The 20,448-nt window shown below is 37.4% G+C and overlaps 1 protein-coding gene and 1 non-coding gene across 19 annotated transcripts in view; one reads left to right on the top strand and one right to left on the bottom strand.

Moving 5' to 3' along the window:
• The window catches only part of SCEL (sciellin), a 344,029-nt gene that overhangs the window by 34,902 nt on the left and 288,679 nt on the right, over nt 1-20,448 (bottom strand). For 8 of the 18 annotated variants that reach the window (XM_081550041.1, XM_081550028.1, XM_081550030.1 and 5 more), the window contains 11 exons: nt 19,816-19,875; nt 19,380-19,436; nt 17,430-17,489; nt 11,268-11,327; nt 10,525-10,584; nt 8,831-8,890; nt 6,112-6,162; nt 5,133-5,195; nt 410-469; nt 215-274; nt 17-73 (listed from right to left, as the gene is read on the bottom strand). In XM_081550041.1, coding sequence (XP_081406167.1) covers nt 17-73; nt 215-274; nt 410-469; nt 5,133-5,195; nt 6,112-6,162; nt 8,831-8,890; nt 10,525-10,584; nt 11,268-11,327; nt 17,430-17,489; nt 19,380-19,436; nt 19,816-19,875 — 648 coding nt within the window. Of the gene's footprint in view, nt 1-16; nt 74-214; nt 275-409; nt 470-5,132; nt 5,196-6,111; nt 6,163-8,830; nt 8,891-10,524; nt 10,585-11,267; nt 11,328-17,429; nt 17,490-19,379; nt 19,440-19,815; nt 19,876-20,448 lie in introns of all 18 variants that reach the window. The other 10 variants (XM_081550024.1, XM_081550034.1, XM_081550039.1 and 7 more) reach the window with 3 other exon arrangements.
• On the top strand, nt 20,239-20,311 carry TRNAR-CCU (transfer RNA arginine (anticodon CCU)). Its single transcript has one exon. It is a non-coding gene; the product is annotated as a tRNA-Arg (tRNA).

Genomic DNA, 20,448 nt, shown 5'->3' with positions numbered 1-20,448 from the left:
AGGCAAAGTCATTTACCGCTTAGTATTTCTGAGTGCTGAAGGTTTCACTTGAATGAGATTGTCTAAAGCTTGGCTGTTGAAGAGAGAAAAAAAAAACTCCAATTAGTAATAGGGTTTTTTGTTTGTGCTAGGTCTATAAACCAGTATTATAAATCTACTCCACTCAGGAACAACAGACAGGAGAGCTATGAAATGACTGCTTTTATTTGATTACCTTTGATTGCTTCTGATTACTGCAGGATTCACTTTGATGAGGTTATCGAGATCCTGGTTTCTTTAAATAGAAAAATAAAAAGGTTAATTATAAATTCTTTTGGTAAGATCACTAAGGTTATAAATCTGCTTGAAATAATAGTAAAACAGAACATTTTTCCTACCCAAAGTACAAAAATTAATACAGTTCTTTTACCTTTGATTGTTGAGGAGAATTTCAGGATTCACTTTGATGAGCTTTTCAAGATCTTGATTTCTTTAAGTGGAAAAAAATTAAAGCAGCTTTTGTTAGAGATAATCCAGGTTTAAGTTGGTTGGAACTGGAAGAAGGGATTGGCTATTTTATCATTGATTTTATCATTGGTTGTTGCTGTTGTTGTCAGACTCTTTTGCTACTCCATGGACTGTAGCCTGCTAGGCCTCTCTGTTGATGGGATTTCCCAGGCTGGAATTCTGGAGCAGGTTGCCATTCCCAGATGATCTTCCCAACCCCAGGATCGAGCATTGGCAGGAGGATATTTTATCATTGAGCCAACAGGGAAACTCATCTATGAGACCTATTGGTTTGGCATAGAACAGCCTTAAGATACATTTTAAACCAATCCAGGGAGGATACATTATGTAGGATCAGGAGAAAAATTACTCTAACTTCACACAGTTTGTTGTCAGAGCCCATCTACCAGGGCACGCTGACTCAGAGTCCACAGCAAATGTCTTGTGATTCACCACTTTTACTCTGGAATGCTTTAACAGTATGAATACGCAAACAATTCCAAGGTCCTTGATATTTTAAAAATCATATTCACCAACCAACGATATCATTTTGTAAAAAATTAATAAGCTCCAAAACTCGGATTATACTTAACATAAGGCTTGGCAAAGAGAGCTCCAGAAATCCATCAAAATTGTGACTGCTCTTCCTCTATGATGACTTAAAAAGCTGAAATCATGGTCAGATTAGGGACTTGCTCTGATAACTGTCCACTTCCCAGTTGAAATGCTATCACTTTCTTTCCTCAGTTAGAGAACATGGTTTGCTATCACTCATTGCATCCATATAATACTTTGTTTTTAAGGGCTGGAAATTAGTGATTTTTTCAAAGTGTTCCTCTAAACCACTTTACAATATTTATCCAAAGAAATAGAGTAGCCCACAGTAGCAAGAGATCTTGGGATTGATAACACCTGCTTCCAGTAAATTTTAGACAGTTACCTGCCTGTATCTCTTTCTCCCTCCAAAGTCCTCTTCCCTTAAATAAAAATATAGTTTACTCTTCAAAAGTCTGATGGGAGATTAAGAACTAAAGGAGAACCACTTGGAGATTAATCATCAAAAAGTCTGAGAAAACTTACATGGGAAAAGAATATAAAAAAGAGTGGTATATGTATAACTGATCCACTTTGCTGTATACCTGAAACTAACACAACATTGTAAACCAACTATATTCAAATAAATTTTTTTTTTTAATCTGAGGAAAAGGTGTGCATTTCCCTCCCCAGCCCTTAAGGCTTTCCATAGAATTTGCCTCCCAGCTCATGGCTTCACTGAGTTTCAGCTCTTATCCTTGTCCTCAGATCTCCATGGCAGACAAAAAGCCCTTAAACAAATTTTCACTGTTTTGAATTATCTTCAGTAATAATATTCTCAATTAAAGATAATCAACTGGTGTCTACAAACAGTATTAAAGAAATGACAAACATATGAGAATTATCAAAAATATAATTTTCTTGTATAAACTGGTTACAAAATCTGTGTAAAATTAAATTGTGCCTGAAGGACAATCTTTAAAATGGTGATTATTCATACATTAAAAGAAAAAAAAAGCACAAAGAATAAAATTTTTTAGAGGAAATAATATGTTCAAAGGCCTCAACCTTTTAATATATAAGATCAATCTCAATATTTCTGTGTAACTACATATAATTTTCACCTACCAGCATACTTAAGACTAAATTGTATAAAAATGCGAACATGAACATGAGAACTTCCTTTTTTACTGCTCTGCTCAGGACAGAAAACTTGGTTCATTGCAAAACTTAGAACAGTGCTATATCATAGAACTATATCATAGTTCTATAGTTCTTACTCATAGTTCTAGGAGTACTATATCATAGAACTCATTAAAAAATACATTTTACATCATAGCCATAGCTCAATACTTCACCTTTTCAGGCCGTCAGTCAGACAGACATACACACATAATAAAACATAAACTTCACAAAGTGAGACTTCTCTAGGGAAGAAGAACTCTCATTTTCTACTCTGTTTCACTTTAGTTAATTGGGGGTGAAATGCTGACTGCCAGCCACTAAATTAATTATAAGGCCATTTAATGGATTGTGGTCTACAATTTGAGAAACACTAGCTTAGAAAACATATAAACACGTGCTATGATTTACCACTTCTCCTGAAAAGACATCACCTGTGTTAATAAAGCAAGTCCTGAATTGCCTTGTTGACAGCATCATGCAACTTATCTCAATGAACTGAAAACTTACAGACACTTTTTTCAGGCCATGGATTCTTAAAAAACACAGGAATCTGATATCTGAATTTTATCCAGGAAAAAATGTTAGGTTTTTCCTACTCAAGTTACTGCTTTCATTTATTTTGCTTTAAGGATATAGGAGGGATACATTGGAACGTTTAGCTATCGTTACTTTCATGTGGGTCTCCCAGGTGGTGCTGGTGATGAAGAACCCACCTGCCAATGCAGGAGATGTAAGAGACGTGGGTTTGATCCCTGGGTGGGGAAGATCGCCTGGAGGAGGGTATGGCAACACATTCTAGTATTCTTGCCTGGAGAATCCCATGGACAGAGGAGCCTGGCAGGCTACAGTCCATAGGATAGCAAAGAGTCGACATGACTAAAGTGATTTAGCACACACCCACTTTCATGTAGTTCAAAAGTTATAAGGTGTTTTGCCGTCATTGGCATAAATTTGTGCCATAGTCACTTCAAAGACAGAAGTAACATTTCAAATGACCCTGTGAAAGCAGTGGAGAACATCCCCTAGCTGTCCCATGGCAAGAGCAAAAGGCCTAGCTTTATAATTTCCACTATTTCCTGAGGTGCTAGATCAACTTTCATTTATTTTAAGATCAAAGTCTGTGAGCTGTGACTTAAAGACCAGGAGTTGGGCTGGGAGTTGGAAGGCTATGAGATATTTGCCCCTTGCTTCGGTCTTCTCATCTGTAAAATGAGAAGATTGGATTGGGTCTAATCCTCTGCCCATCTTTATTTAACATCTTCTACTCCTAGGAATCTATGAATATGAATTTTACCGATTGTCATGTTTATTAAGTTAGCTATTTCATTTCTCCTTTTCTTTTTAAATGCAACTCACTGACAATACATTCTATATTCAGCAAGCAGTACATGTAATATATTAAATTGACAACCTATTATTGTCTTGGAATCCCATCTCTGTGCCCCCAGTACATAATTAGCTTTAATCTATGATAATTGCCTGCTGTTAATAAGATTGAGTATGTCTACTGAATTCTCTTTTTTGGCACCCACGGCCTATAATTATACCTAATGTGCACCTAATGATACCTAGTTGTAAGCTTCAAACCCAGTAGGTGTTCAGTAATTATTCACTGCCTAACAGATCACAGAACCACTATTCATCTTCTACTAGTTTTCCCCGTGACCGTGGCCAAATCACTTAACCTTTCTGAGTCTTAATTTCCTCTTCTGTAAACTGAATAGGTTTGACTGGAATGTAAAAATGAAAGTTGCTCAGTCGTGTCCGACTTTTTGTAGACCCCGTGGACTGTAGCCCGCCAGGTTCCTCTGTCCATGGGGATTCTCCAGGCAAGAAGACTGGAGTGGCTAGCCATTCCCTTCTCCAGGGGAATCTTTCCAACCCAGGGATTGAACTCAGGTCTCCCCCAGGCAGATTCTTTACTGTTTGAGCCACCAGGCCCTGCTTTAACTGGGATAGTGGTTCTTGAAATTGTTCAAACTAACTGAGCTATGAGTTCTCTGAGGTTCCTTCTTTCCATCTCCAAAATTTGTGATTTTTCTATGTACCAGATAAACTCAAAAAAGTGAAATCATAAAAACATTTAAAAATATATACAAATATATGCATATATATCTATAATAGTGGTGTATAATGATATAAAAATCTAAATATATACAATATTACATCAGTTCAGTTCAGTTCAGTCGCTCAGTCGTGTCCGACTCTTTGCGACCCCATGAATTGCAGCACGCCAGGCCTCTCTGTCCATCACCAACTCCCGGAGTCTACCCAAACCCATGTCCATCGAGTTGGTGATGCCATCCAACAATATTACATAATAATATATAATATTACATAAAAATATATAATCTAAATATATACATATGTCTATAATAGCAGTGTATAATGATATAAAAATCTCCATAAACCAGAGGCAAAAATTGAATTTCATTTTTCATCATCACAGATACTACTTAAAGAATTATCATTTTAGGTCCATTACTTTTCTAGGAGCAGCAGATCATCTAAAAAATAATGAACACCATAAGATTTCCACCAGCTATCAAACACTTTCCAAAAATGAGATGAATAAAATTGCTTATAATGAATCTAATGAGGTCTCCAGCTCTTTTTCAAAAATTAACAACCATTAACAAATTTTAATCAAACCCAGAAACAAAGGTATTGCCATCAATACTACAAATCATAAACAGGGCGTAGACTAACTATGTTTCCACCCCAGTCACTCCCTTCAATTGCCTTATCTGCGATTTCTTTCTATTAGCAAATACATATCTAATTTTTCAGGGATATATAAAATTCGTGATGACTTTTCAAGATTTACATTCAGTTTGCCCACAGAATGATTACAAGTCATTTATATTCATATTATGCTTAGTTAAGGAGAAACAAACCAGAGCAAATAAATAACATCTTTGTCTTACCTAGCCGTGTTTTTGACAGCTTTGGGGCTTACATTAATAAGTTCATCAAGACCTGGTTCACTGCTAAAACAAAATAAGATAAATGGTCAAATGCAGTTGGAAATCGGCAAATTTTATGACTGGTGTTTTTTTCTTTTGACACTTGTGAATCATTTGATGGGATCCTAGACAAAAAATGATAAATGTACTGAGTTTCTACTTTGTATAAAATAGTTATCCTTTTTAAATCCTCAAAGCAACTGAGTTAAATATCACCATTCTCTTTTCATAAATAAATTGAGTTGCATGAAAGTTAAGGCCTTCCTTAGGCCAAGTACCTAAGAAATAACTGAGGGTGAATTAGATAACCACATGTTGCCTCCTGTCCACATCCTTCCTCTCTCTGTTCACAATAATTCCTTACAACTGCACACGGCTTTTCACCAACATTATTATCACAATAATTTCAAGAGGTAGCTTGGAGTTATTCTGTCATGCTTTTCTTAACTTTTGCTCCAGTGGACAATGAGTCCTAACTTCTTAAGAAGACAGGAGCATAATCAAAGTCTTGCAGAAATATTTCTAATCAAGTATTGGAATGTTATGTCACCAAATTTCTGAAGAGTCATTTAAAAATTAATCCTCAGGTTTATGAAAGAGAATAAAGCCAATGTTCTTTGGTTTATTCAGTTTTATGAACTTATAATTTATTAACTAAATTTGCAGTAATAATCTAGTTAAGCTATAATTGCATTAAATGAATTTTTCAGGTAGTCACTATACAGAATTAGCTTCAATATTACAATTTGAACAATATTATAATGTAACAAATTGAAGCAATATAAAAACCTATCCAGCATTATTACATGTCAGCAAATCAATTTTTCTCGTTTTTTTTTTCATATCCCCTTTCAAACATCCTTAGCCAAATAATTAACTTTATTCTGGGGCATAAACTGAAGACTTGCTCATGAGTCTTCAACAACACTAATAAACTTACCTTTTCTTTGCTGAGGGAGTCACTTTGATAAGACTGTCCAGGTCTTGGCTCCTAAAAAATGTAAATTTTAATAGCTAGTAAAATCAAATCAAATCAGTTATAATTTGTATATTTTTTCTGTTGCTAATTCAAAACTTCATTTTACTTGAATATTCTTTTTAGTTCTCTGTGAAAGCAGATAGCTACTATAAATTCATTTCTTATACAACTACATATATATGAAAATTTATTTTTATTCTTATTCCTTTCAAGACAACCTTAAATTTAAGTTGCTCTTAAATTTCTTATTTCCTATATTGTATTTGGTACTAGAATCAGCATTTAGAATTTGTTTCAAGGTTGTAATGAACAAGAGAAAAATTTGAACTGTACATCGTTTCCATGTGTTCCTTGCTTCCTTCTCCTCAGAATAAAACAAAACAAAAACCTGGGACTTTTTAAAAAAGAATATATTTCCTGATTCTAAGGTATGGAGGTAATACACGTAATATGAATATGTAACATTGAGGCTACTCCAAGATATTAAACAATTCAGAATCATGCTTCATGCAATGCTGTATCAGAACAAAGAAGACTTCTGACAATAAAATTTGCTTTTGTACTCAAATAGGCAATAATAGCTCTAAAAGGGGGCTTTCCTTGTGGCTCAGTGGTAAAGAACCCGCCTGCCAATGCAGGAGACAGGTTTGATCCCTGGGTCAAGAAGATGCCCTGGAAAAGAAAATGGCAACCCACTACAGATTCTTGCCTGGAGAATCCCATGGAGAGAGGAGCCTGGTGGGCTACATTCAGTTCATTGGGTTGCAAAAGAGTCAGACACGACTTAGTGACTGAACAACAACAATCTCTAAAAAGACATTTCTGTTACTGCACTGGGCTTTCATATCAACTCTAACACCAAAAGGCCTAAACAAGATATATAACTTGATATACATTATTATTGGACAATTTGTTATATATCCTGAAAAGAAAAGAGACTAGAAAGGCTTCTATCACCTAACTAATCATATCCTTCCATGTAAATTATTGCATTCTGTTATATTAATTATTTGAAATTGTCATCTTGTGGGTCAAAAATTGTGGAATGTCAACAATTTCATAAGATTCAACCTAATAGATAACTTCTTAGGTATCTTGTTTGAACTAAGCATTGAGTGGTGCAATGGGGACTCAACAATGAAGAAAAACAGTTACAGTAATAATAATACCAATAGATAATGTCTAATAAGTACTTGGGGAATAAATGCTTCATAAGCTAATTTTTCTGGTAATTCATGAAGAAGGCAATTCTTACAATCCCCACTTGACAGATAAAGAAGCTGAGAATTCAAGGAGGTGAAATGATTCGTCCAAGACTATACAGCTAACAGATATTCTATAAACTAAAAAATTTTACTACCAAGTGGGAGAGATGAACACACGAAGTATCGCAAGACATGGCAGAGGGCAGGTGCTGAAAAAGGCTCACACACATCACAGGGAAAGGTCATATCATTAAGGCTTTCTTCACTTTACAAACTAAGTCATCTTGGAAGAGGGACAAGGAATAACTGTCTTTCATAGAATCTTAATCTGTAACATAAAGTATTACACGGTCTCTGGATTCGGTATCTGACCCTCAGACAGTGACAATACATTATACTTTTATTTAGTGAACAAGATATAAGGACAATTTAGAACTCAATATTCAAATGAAAGAATGATAAATTCTTTGGTCTAACCATAAAGTGAATGAGCAATATATGCAATGGAGGCTGTGTTTTGGAAGCTGTTTCAAGTACTTGCAGGGTTGATCCTCTTCACCCACCCACATGAAATACTGCCTAGGAATCAGCAGTCTATGGTCCTCAAGCTAAATCCAGCCTGAAGTCTGGTTTTACAAGTAAAGTTTTATTGGAACATAGCCATTACCATTCCTTTACAATGTGTTATTAATGACCGCTAGTTTAAATAAAGACTGTTTTGGGGCTCTAAACCTGAGATTTTACTCCCTAGCCCTTTAAGCGAAAGTTACTGACTCCTGATCTAGTCTAGTAAACTTCATACGATAGCTATCTACTGTAAAAATAGAATTCCTATAAGCAAAGTAAGATAGAAAACTCTGTAAGAGAGAAGATATATGCTTTGGTACCTTTTATATTTAACTCACATTCAAACTAGCAAAACAATATGTGTTTATAGGTTCATGGTTTGGCTATATCCCTTTGTTTACTCAACACAGTGTACCTTAAAGAAAATTCTTTTATGTATTCTTTATTATTTCAATGAACTAACTATAATTTTTTTAAATGACCTCCCAACTTTAGGAATTATTGGAGTGTAAATGGAAGAAGGGAGGGAAAAAATGATGACAGATGGAGGATGAATGAAGGAGATTTTCTTCACATGAAGCCCTTCTCTTAGGCTGCTTATCTCTGGGAATTTGTTTGGGGAAGATGCTTCATCCCAGGAGGAATCTCGATATGTTTTGAGGAAATCCCAAGCATGGAAAACAAATCCTACATGGATAAGAGATTATTCTCATATCTTAAGGAATTACTCCACAAATATTCACAGCCAGGGAGCCCTGAATAAGGGAATTGAACACTAGGTTTCTGACACAGAGCTGTTGTTTTGGGTCCCATTATTGGCACTTTCTTTGATGGAACAATCAGTTTTATCGTATTTTCTAAGTTGAACAAAATAAAATGGAGAAATAGAAGAGTTCCATAAACCTCACCGTTGGTTAGTTTTGTTTGTTTCCGGAGTCACTTTGATGACGTTGTCAAGACTTTGGTCCCTTTAAGACATGGAAGAAAAGATGAGATCATATGACAGGTTACATCAAGTGGTTGAAAATATTTACTAAAATGGAAAAGCGTTTTTTATTACAAAATATTTCACTGGAAAATATTTATTAAAATAGAGATCATCTCAAGGGATTGGAGGTTTTCAATGTTGACTCTGAAAATATATATTTGGACCTAACTATAACCACATAGAAATAATGAACAATAATTAGTGGTTTCAGAAAATTCATGATGTGCCAGGCACTGTGCTAAGTGATTTATGTGATTTATATGATTTAATACTCATATCAACCCTATGAAACAGTATAAAGATATTAATAGACAGAAACCACAATGAAATAGAGTTGGGAGGCCAGAAGGGGGGCTCTCTCCTGCCCTGTGACAATAGCAGAACCAGCAGGAAGAGGAAAGACTGTTCTTCTTTCCAGGCAAGGACTCAGCCAATGAAAAGCTGTGAACTCTTTGTTTACTGTAGTCCTCCCAATCTCCTTTCCCCCCTCCCCTCTATAAAAGTGTTCCTCCTTCCCTTTCAGGGACTTGCATGTGGCTCCCCATGGTTGCAGACCCCAAACTACAATTCTTGGATGATCTGAGTAAACCCGTCTTTCCTGGAGAAATATCTGACAGTTTACTTGTTTCAGGTCAACAATTGAAAGTATCATCATTTCCATTTCACAAAAGGAAAAACTGAGACCCACAAAGATGAAGTTTTTCCCACATGGCCTGTAGTGGCAAGGCTGGAATGGAAAGCTATGTAATTAACGCCAGAGTGTGTACACTTATCGTAACACCAACCATCTTGTTGGAAATTAATAACTGAATTGACATTGGAAGTGATGAGGGAGCATCTGGCCCAATTTCCTCACTGTGAGGATGAGAAAACTGAAGTCCAAACAGGAGTGTGATCAGGCCCATTTCTCACTGTTACTGAGGGCAGAGTCAAGCCCAGACCCACATCTCTGGGCTCTGGTCTGATGCTCTTTCCTCTCTCTTGTGCCATCCCTCTGCTTAAGAAAAATAAACAAATCAACCAATAAGAGTATCCTGTCCACTACTGTTTGGAACAGGGAACTCTGCTGTATGTTATGTGATAGCCTGAGTGGGAGTTTGAGGGAGAATGGATACATGTATATGAATGGCTGAGTCCCTTTGCTGTCCACCTGAAACTATCACAACATTGTTAATCAGCTATATCCCAATACAACACAAAAAGTTTTTGAAAAAGAAATAGTTAAGTAAAATGATTGCACATGAAAGACTATACCCAGTAAACCATCATTTCCCTCAGCCCTTGAGAGCCAAACACTTTGTTTTCTTGGTTGCCAATGGATTTGCCATTTTGGACATTTCAGATAAATGATATATAATTGTGAAAAGAACGTGTCTTGTCCATCCTGGGAAAATACTGCACCTAATGAATAAAAATACCTACATTATATTAGAAATCAGCTGACCAAAATCCTTAACAGCTTACATATGAGGTGGTGCAGGTTACATGGTTTTTCTTGAACTCCCATTGATACATTGATACTATAGCAGTGTCAGTCTGCTGAAATGATGATTTAAGTATGTTTTTAAGCATTGGTTAACATGAAACAAAAAAGAGGAATGTATTAAATCTTACCCTTGCACACTTTTCCCAGTTCTTGGGTTCACTTTGATGAGGTTATTCAGGTCTTTGGAACTTTAAACAAAAAGAAACATAATAAGTAAAAATGAAATTATGTCAACTAATTAAGTCAAACTAATTACTTTAAAGGATATACGTGTTCAAGATGAATTTTACAATTAAGTTTTGAGAGAAATCAATACCAGTCTATGTGTTTCATTTAAAAGAGTAAAACTTGTGACTTTCATTGGTATACTAGCTCAGTTTCCTATATACCCTCAAAATAAAACCATAAAATTAGGGCAAGATTGAGTTTAAAAGATCATTTCTGGAATTATTTGCCAAAAAGTCTTACTTTGTCAGCCCCATTTAGTATTCTACCTGATGCAATAGCTATATTTAAACTGTGTTTTGTTAATAATTTCCATTTAAAAGGATTTAAATGGAAACTTAAACACTTTTGGATTTAAACACTTTTTCCTTTAAAAGAATTCTATATCCATTATTTCACAGGATCTTTATAATAATCAAATGACAAAAGTGGAACAGACATTATGATCTTCGTTTTACAACTAAAGAAGTCTCAGCTTAGTATTCAAGGGACTTGCTCAAAGGTACCCAGCTGATAAGTAGTGGAATTCAGATATTTTGACTTCAAACCACTTTTCAACACAGCTTCTCTAACGAGAGCCACAAACTGATTCAGAACTTGATGCACAAATTGATGGGAAGGAAGAAAGATAATGTATAATCCTCACCTTGGGTTACTTCTGTTAACTTCAGGGGTCACTTGGATGAGATTGTCAAGACTCTGGCCCCTTTGAAACATAGAAAAAGTGGTAAAGTTAATAACAGGTTACAACCAAGTTGATAAAACTATTTATTAAAACTCAGAAAGAGTGTAAACACTGAGATCGTGCCAAAGAGCTGAAGATTGTTAAAGGCACACAGAAGTATGTAGGGATTTATACATCTCTGAAACTCACTGAGACTCAGAGAGACAATATTTTAATCTTGGAGCCTTCAGTTCACTTCAGCTCAGTCGCTCAGTCATGTCCGACTCTTTGCGACCCCATGAATCGCAGCACGCCAGGCCTCCCTGTCCCACCAACTCCCTGAATTTACCCAAACCCATGTCAATTGAGTCGGTGATGCCATCCAGCCATCTCATCCTCTGTCGTCCCCTTCACCTCCTGCCCTCAATCTTTCCCAGCACCAGGGTCTTTTCCAATGAGTCAACTCTTCGCATTAGGTGGCCAAATATTAGAGTTTCAGCTTCAACATCAGTCCTTGCAATGAACACCCAGGACTGATCTCCTTTAGGATGGACTGGTTGGATCTCAGGCACTAGCAAATACTGAGCTAGGACTCTACTTTGATTCACTGAATGCTATGCCCTTAGCCTTTTCCAGGTGCACTAAACATATTCTGTAATAGTCTGTGTACACATTCACGGAACATTCCACAAGGCACAACTCTACCCATCAGCTTCCAACATGCTGTGGGAATTTTGAACTTTGAAGAACCCTTATTTTGTAAAATTGTCAGCCATTAGCAGATTTTCTATTTAAACACTGGATTTAGGTAAGTGTAACCTGAATATTCTTTGGAAGGACTGATGCTGAAGCCAAAGCTCCAACACTTCAGCCACCTGATATGAAGAGCTAACTCATTGGAAAAGACCCTGATGGTGGGAAAGATTCAAGGCAGAAGAAGAAGGAGGTGACAGAGGATGAGATGTTTGGATGGCATCACCGACTCAATGGACATGAGTTTGAGCAAGCTCCGGGAGATGGTGAAGGACAGGGAAGCCTGGCGTGCTGCAGTCCATGGGGTCACAAAGAGTCATACATGCATGACTCAGCAACTGAACAACAGTAACAAGAAGCAATTTATTAAAGTCCATAATATACAATCTATTATCTCCTGCTGGTACCTACCGTGTATTAAAACTACAAATTTTGACTGGTTGTGTTGGCAATAAACAATCAGAAGACTAAAATCTATCAATTTTTGAAATGTAAGTTATAATGTAAAACTGTAATGTAAAACACCATGTAGTCACTGAGAATGACTCAATATTTTACAGTTACCCTTCAGAATATGTGCTTCTGATCTTAATGGAATTTTTCTTTTTCCTATTGCTTCTACATGTGTTTTCCACATTCCCAGCCAACGTGCCTCTGATCTACAGAGGATACCATATGGGTAAAGAACATCCACAGAAGGTACATTTACACCCTGTATCCCCATGCCCCGTGGCCCTGTTAAGATCAGATCATAAAGTCTCCAAGGTGGTGTCAATGCAACATCAAAGATACAGATATCTGGAAGCAGCTAGCTAGATGCTGACTCAAGTTCTTACTTATTTCCAGATGTCTGAGAATGTGCACATCCATGCTAAAAGCAGCAATAAAAAGTTTGAACCTTTTTCATGCAAATAATGAAATTGTTAACCACGAAAAAAACAACTATTCTACCCCAAAATACTCTATGTTGATTTTTTTAACCCTTTGTTGCCTAAACAAAATATGCGGAATTTGAATGCCAGTGACTGAGAAAAAAATATTCCCAGGATTCTGTTTCTAGTACTTTGAGTACTAGAAACAGTAGTACTCATTTGTATACTCAAGAAGAAACCACACAGCATTAAGCATTGCAACTCCTCCCTTGTAATATCTATGTTGGTTCTGTTGGAGACCTTGATCTCTTCATTTTGAATAAAGCACACAGAGGGTTGTCTAAGTTTTAAGGTTCATAAACCCAATGAAGAAGAATGTGTTAGTTAAAGTAGTAATGGAACATAATATTTTGAGCCCCACGGTGGAAAGCATTGCCTCATAGTGTATATCTCTTCAATATTTACGCAGTCTTTCAATCCACAGTTACAGAAAGCCTACCATGGCCCCAAGTGCTGGGACAGCTGTGAACAATACAGACATGCTTAACCCTAAAGAAACGTCCATACCTGGACTTCTCTGGTGGTCCAGTGGTTAAGAATCCGCCTGCCAATGCAGGGGACACTATTTCCATCCCTGGTCTGGGAAGATCCTACATGTTGCAGGCAACTAAGGACACCACAATTGCTAGAGTTTGGTGCTCTAGAGCCCACAAGCCACAAGTACTAAAGCCCACATGCCCTACAGACCATGCTCCACAAGAGAAGCTACCACGAAGAGAAACCCATGCCCTGCACCTGGAGGGTAGCCCTCACTCACTCACTACAACTAGAGAAAGCTCACGTGCAGCAACAAAGACAGTGTAGTCAACAATAATAAATTAAAATAAATACATTTTAAAAAGAAGCTTCCATTCTAACTTGGTGAGAGGCAGGCTATATGCAATCAAACATATAAATGAATGGTACAATTCTAGATAATAACATGTGGTATTAAAAATCAGTGCCTGGTGCCTGTGATGCTAGGTTTGGAGAAGGGCATGGTGATGTAATTATATTCAGTGGTTAGAAACAATCTCTTTGAGAAGGTAACAATTTGGGAATAGAGCTACCCAAAGTGGGAATAGCAGTCACAGAAGTGTTAAGGCAGGAGTGAGGTTGGATAGAAAAGAGGTAAGTTTGGCTGGACTTCACTGAACATGTGAAAGGCCATTGCTCAAGTTTAGAACTTAATTCTACCTGAATTAAGAGAACTTTGAAAGTTTTTTAATAAGGGAGGGAGACAATCTTATTTTATTTTTAAGAGATCCACAGAGTTTAATGATGCTTGGTGAAAGGAAAAAAGACTACTGCCCTTAAAGCTCCCAGGAAGCACACACATATAAATACACGAATAGACACAAAGACTGCAACACTCTTACAAACATACATACAAGTACACACGCATACAGAACCACGCACATAGGTACTCATATACATACAAAAGCACATGGATATACTCACACATATATTCAGGCACACACAAGCGTTTGTACAGATGTATGCAATCACACGTTTGCACATACATGCATATACTCATATGCATTTACACATGTAGACACACACATATGCACACAGAAGTATACACACATGAATGCATACATTTGCATGTGTGTATATGCCTATGTACACAAAGGCAAACACATACACACACACACACCTCAACCTATGAAAAACAATAGGTAATGATTTGAAATACTCTCTTTAATAAAAATTAGAAAGGTAAAATATAAATTTTTCTTGTAGAGTCAAAGTAAATTCAATATTTGAAAGTATCTAAATCATTGTTGTTGTTGAGTCGCTAAGTCATGTTCAGCTCTTTGCTACCCCATGGACTGTAGACCGCCAGGCTCCTCTGTCCCTGGGATTCTCAGGCAAGAAAACTGGACTGGATTGCCATTTCCTCCTCTGGTGGATATTTCTGACCCAGAGATCGAACCTACATCTCCTGCACTGGTAGGCAGATTTTTTACTGCTGAGCCACCAGGGAAGCCCCATCTAAATCATTAAGAAAACATAATTCACGTGAATCTTTATTATTGCTATTAATTATTTGTATCTCCGATGTGCCAAGTGTGATAGTATTATGATCCCTAAATTGAAGCATGGGGCAAGTGACACAGCCAGAATCTGAACCCTGATCCTTTAGACTCCCTGCTCCCTTTCACTGCCTCAGCTCCCTCCCTAAAACACCTAGGTAACCAGGGAAATCAGTGGTTTCTTTTCAGTTTATTGGCTGCAAAAAAACTGCACATGTCTGTAACTCAGTGGGTCACTGCGCTTGCAACCACACCAGCACTGCTGAGAAGAGGACGGCCTGACAGTGCACACCAGCTTTCAGCCAGCCGGGCCCTGGCTCTGATGGGGCCTGCAGGCATTAGTGACACATTTAAGAATCAACTCATCATATCATGTACTGAGTGAATGGAATGGAAAGAGGTTCAAAAGAAGCCACATGGAATTACTTGGTACGCTTCTCAGCAACATGACAACAAGCTCAGTTTCAGATATGTTCCATCTGTTTTTTAAAAAATAAAAAAAAAGCAAGAGGACATAAGCTTTCCAGATTTCCTTGGCAATTCATGGGTAGGACAATTCTTTTACAAAGTATGCTTTGTTAACCTCTTCATCTTTAAACATACATTACACAACATACATATATACATACTGCACACAAATATAGTATACATGCACACACGATCTGTACATAAACATATTCACACACACTACTTACACACCCACAGAATACACTTATTTATATACACTATTTTTGCATACATACACGTACACTTACACACACATACTACTTACATACACACATATACATTTATATATATATAAATATACACATTGTAATGGGCTTTCCTGGTGGCTCAGATGGTAAATAATCTGTCTGCAATGCAGGAGACCTGGGTTTGATCCCTAGGTTGGGAAGATTCCCCAGGAGAAAGGAATGGTACCTACTCCAGTATTCTTGCCTGGAGAATTCCAAGGACAGAGTAATCTGGTGGGCTATAGTTCATGGGGTTGCAGAGAGTCACGTGGCTGAGCAACTAACACTTTCACTTTCATATCCACACTGTGATGGTTAACTTCACATAGCAGCTTGACCGGGCCACAGGGCGCCCAGGTATTTGGTCAAATATTATTCCACATGTGCTGTGAGGGAGTTTGGGGATGAGCTTAACATCTGAATCTGTAGACTGAGTAAAGCAGATGGCCATCCCCAACTTGGGTGGGCCATGGCTATTCAGTTGAAGGACTGAATAGAACAAAAAGGCTGAGGTAAGAGTAAACTTTGCCTGCCTGAGTGCTTGACCTAAAACATTGCTCTTCTCTTGCCCTTGAACTGAAGCTTAACCGTGGGGCTTTCCTGGTCTCAGGCCTTCAAACTGGAACTGGAACTACATAACTGATTGGGTCTCCAGCTTGCCAACAATAGATCTTGGGACCTTTCAGCACCCATAAGGGTATGTGCTAATTTCTTATAATAAATTTCTCTTTCTACCTGTATGCCTATATTCTCGGAGAAGGCAATGGCACCCCACTCCAGTACTCTTGCCTGGAAAATCCCATGGATGGAGGAGCCTGGTAGGCTGCAGTCCATGGAGTCGCTAAGAGTCGGACACGACTGAGCGACTTCACTTTCACTTTTCACTTTCATGCATTGGAAAAGGAAATGGCAACCCACTCCAGTGTTCTTGCCTGGAGAATCCCAGGGACGGCGGAGCCTGCTGGGCTGCCATCTATGGAGTCGCACAGAGTCAGACACGACTGAGGTGACTTAGCCGCAGCAGCAGCCTATATTCTACTGTTTTGTTTCTCTGGAGAATCCTGATTAATACACACTCATACATTTATATCAACACACATATATACACACATACATTTATACATAACACACTTTTTTATATCTTTAATAAGTAAAATCCACTTAAAGTATATTTTTTAAAACTTTTGATTTATTTTATATTGGAGTATAGCCAATTTACAATGTTGTGATAGTTTCAGGTGGACAGCAAAAGGATTCACCATACATACACATGTATCCCTTCTTCCCTAACTTTCTCTCCCATCCAGGCTGCCACATAACATAGAGCAGAGTTCCCTGTGTTAGACAGTAGGCCCTTGTTGGTTATCCATTCTAACTATAGAACTGTGTATACATGACACACTATTTACACTTTACATACACATACATGCTCACACACACACACATACACACAAAGAAATAAATACTAGATAAGGGTAGTCAAATTCCCATTAAATTTCTCAAAATCTACCTTATAGCAGATGCCACCTGAGAATAAAAAGGAAGAGGTCACTGCTGTGTATCAGTCATATAGAATTGCTTAATATAATGTATTTGGGAAAAGAGTTCAGTTTGGTTTGAATTCCAATTTGCTCTCCTGAATGCAAGTACTCAGAATTCCAAGGAGTTTATAAATGCCAAAGGAGAAATTAAAAGCTTTAAATTACTTACCTCTTAATATTTTTATTTGTTTCAGGATTTACTTTAATAAGCCCATTGAGATCTTGCTTCCTTTGAATAAGGAGATGAGTTTTAATGAATGTCATTAAAATAAAACACTAATCAAGTGAATAAAAATTAAGTAATAAAATATACACATTCTCTATCAATGTAATTTTTAAAGCTCTAAATGCAAATTAAAATTCTTCTCTTACCTCCTGAGCTGAAGACCATTTAAGTTTATTAATTTATCAATAAGAAATTTAGCATCTTTCTGTTTTGTTCTCAAAATGTGTATGTATACATTAAATTACTTGTTATTTAACAAAATCAACTTTGCCCTCAGATACATCTTGTTAATACCCTAGATGGGTGGCACTGAAGTAATGTAAGCTATTAATAGAAAAAGTTCTATACTGGATCCAGATATAATGTAAATTTCCATCTAATAAATCAGATATAATTGCCTGTTCTATTTTTAGATAATAAGAATAATATAAATAAGTTTTACAGTATTAAAAATAAGAAAAATAGATGTCTTCATATAAATTGAACCACTCCCCCAAATCAAGCCTTTTCGAATATAATTAGATTGTGTGTGTGTGTTAGTTGCTCAGTCATGTCCAACTTTTTGCAACCCCATGGACTGTAGCCCAACAGGCTCTTCTGTCCATGGGATTCTCCAGGCAAGAATACTGAAGTGGGTAGCCATTCCCCTTTCCAGGGGATCTTCCCAACCCAGGGATTGAACCCGAGTCTCCTGCATTGCAGGTAGATTCTTTAACATCTGACCCAACAGAGAAGCCCATAATTAGATTATGGTAAATTATAAGAGCAAGAAAAAGGCCCTAACATGGTAGGAAAATAAATGAGTCACTTCTTGGGGAGACGCATGTTTCCTCCATCAAAAGGCACTGAGAAATATCAGAAAGATCATAGCCCGAATCCAAAGGGGGCAGCAGGAGATGGCAAAAGTACTGTGACTGGGCACTGCTGCCTTGCGGACCCAGATCTGAGCAAGATCAGGGTGAGAGGCTCTTACTCACAGTGTGTGTACCTGCCCAGCGCCTCCCCTGAGTTGCCTTCTGAGACACCGTCCTTAGAAAAGTTGACTGTCAAGAGTTTTAGTCAAGCCTCACAGTTGGTTATCTTTGCCATTTTAAAAACTCACTTTTAAAATGTCAAGATTGTACTTATTTAGACACAAAGAAATTCAATTCAGTAACTCACCTCTAAAGCCAAACCAAAATCTGGGAGAAAAGGCAACTTCCTATCAAATATTGGGACAATTCTTCAAAAATAAGCAATTTTATGGGGAGCAAGGAGGAAAGGTCATGTGACCCATCATTCTTATCCAATTCCATGCTAGTAAAACATGTTTCTGAAATTAAAGTGCCAAATCATTTTATCTTTGTGCTTCCCTGGTGGCTCAGATGGTAAAGAATCTGCCTGCAATGCTGGAGACCCAGGTTCACTCTCTGAGTTGGGAAGATCCCCTGGAGAAGGACATAGCAACCCACTCCAATATTCTTGCCTGGAGAATCCCATGGACAGAGGAGCCTGGCAGGCTACAGTCCATGGGGTCGCAAGAATCAGACACAACTGAGTGAAAAATCAGGTAGCCCATCATTATTATCCAATTCCATGCTAGTAAAACATGTTTCTGAAATTAAAATGCCAACTCATTTTATCTTATTGTCACTTACAGAAATCAGATTTAAAGACACTAGTATGTAAACTTCCCTGGTGGCTCAGACGGTAAAGCATCTGCCTACAACGCGGGAGACCAGGGTTCGATCCCTGGGTTGGGAAGATCCTCTGGAGGAGGAAATGGCAACCAACTCCAGGACTCTTGCCTGGAAAATCCCATGGACAGAGGAGCCTGGTGGGCTACAGTCCATGGGGTCACAAAGAGTTGGACACGACTGAGCGACTAAACTAGATTAGACTAGTATGTCTTACCCAGTTGTGTTTGCACTTTCTTTGGGATTCACTTTGATAATGCTATCAAGGTCTTCACTTCTTAAAAAAAGAAAAATTAGATCAGTTTCAAAGTATTCCCATAGTATATTTTAATATACACATTCCACATTATTGATGATTAATTCAAGCTTTTGGAGAAACTTATTATACTAGTATTAAATTCATTTTTGTTATAAAACTTACGTATCAATAAAAAGTTCACTTTATCTATAGGATTCTATTGTGCTATGTAAATTTAAATTAAGATAGAATGTACTATATAGACTCTCCAAGGTAAAGCTCAGGGCAATAGGGTTCAGACACGGAGGAGAGGAGCCAGACTCAAAGATATGTCCCCCTTCAATGGGCTGAGAAAATCACACAGCTAACCCAGGAGAAAACAACCAAGATTCGGAAACATAAAAGCTGATCTCACCCTCTGCTTCTCTGATCTGTCGTGGCATTTGCTTTAATAACCGTTTTGAGATCTTGGCTTCTTTGGGAAAAACATGAAAACCTTATATCAGTTAGGTTGCACTCAGTTTTCTCTGAAAATCATATAAACAGGAATGTCCCTGAAAGTGTGTCAGATGTTTCCAGGGCCAACTGACTGGAGAAATCAGATCTGTCGTGGCATTTGCTTTAATAACCGTTTTGAGATCTTGGCTTCTTTGGGAAAAACATGAAAACCTTATATCAGTTAGGTTGCACTCAGTTTTCTCTGAAAATCATATAAACAGGAATGTCCCTGAAAGTGTGTCAGATGTTTCCAGGGCCAACTGACTGGAGAAATTGTGATGTAATTTTTCCTTAGCTTATCTTTATTAATTTCCACAGTTTAAAAAGCTTCACCAGGACTTCCCTGGTGGTCCAGTGGTTAAGATTCTGCACTCCTAATGCAGGGGGCCCAGGTTCAATCCCTGGTCAGGGAACTAGATCACTCATGCTGCAGCTAAGACCCAAGACAACCAAATAAATTAAAAACAAACAAACAAAAAAAATGACTTTACCAACACACTTCTCACTTTGCTTTTTTGTCCTTTATATTTCTCAATTTAAATAGAAAATT

The sequence above is a fragment of the Giraffa tippelskirchi genome, chromosome 12 (genome assembly GCF_054371585.1).
Source record: "Giraffa tippelskirchi isolate mGirTip1 chromosome 12, T2T-mGirTip1v1.2.pri, whole genome shotgun sequence".
NCBI lineage: Eukaryota > Metazoa > Chordata > Mammalia > Artiodactyla > Giraffidae > Giraffa > Giraffa tippelskirchi.
Note: the sequence above shows the minus strand (reverse complement) of the source record. Positions and strands in the feature narration are given on the sequence as shown.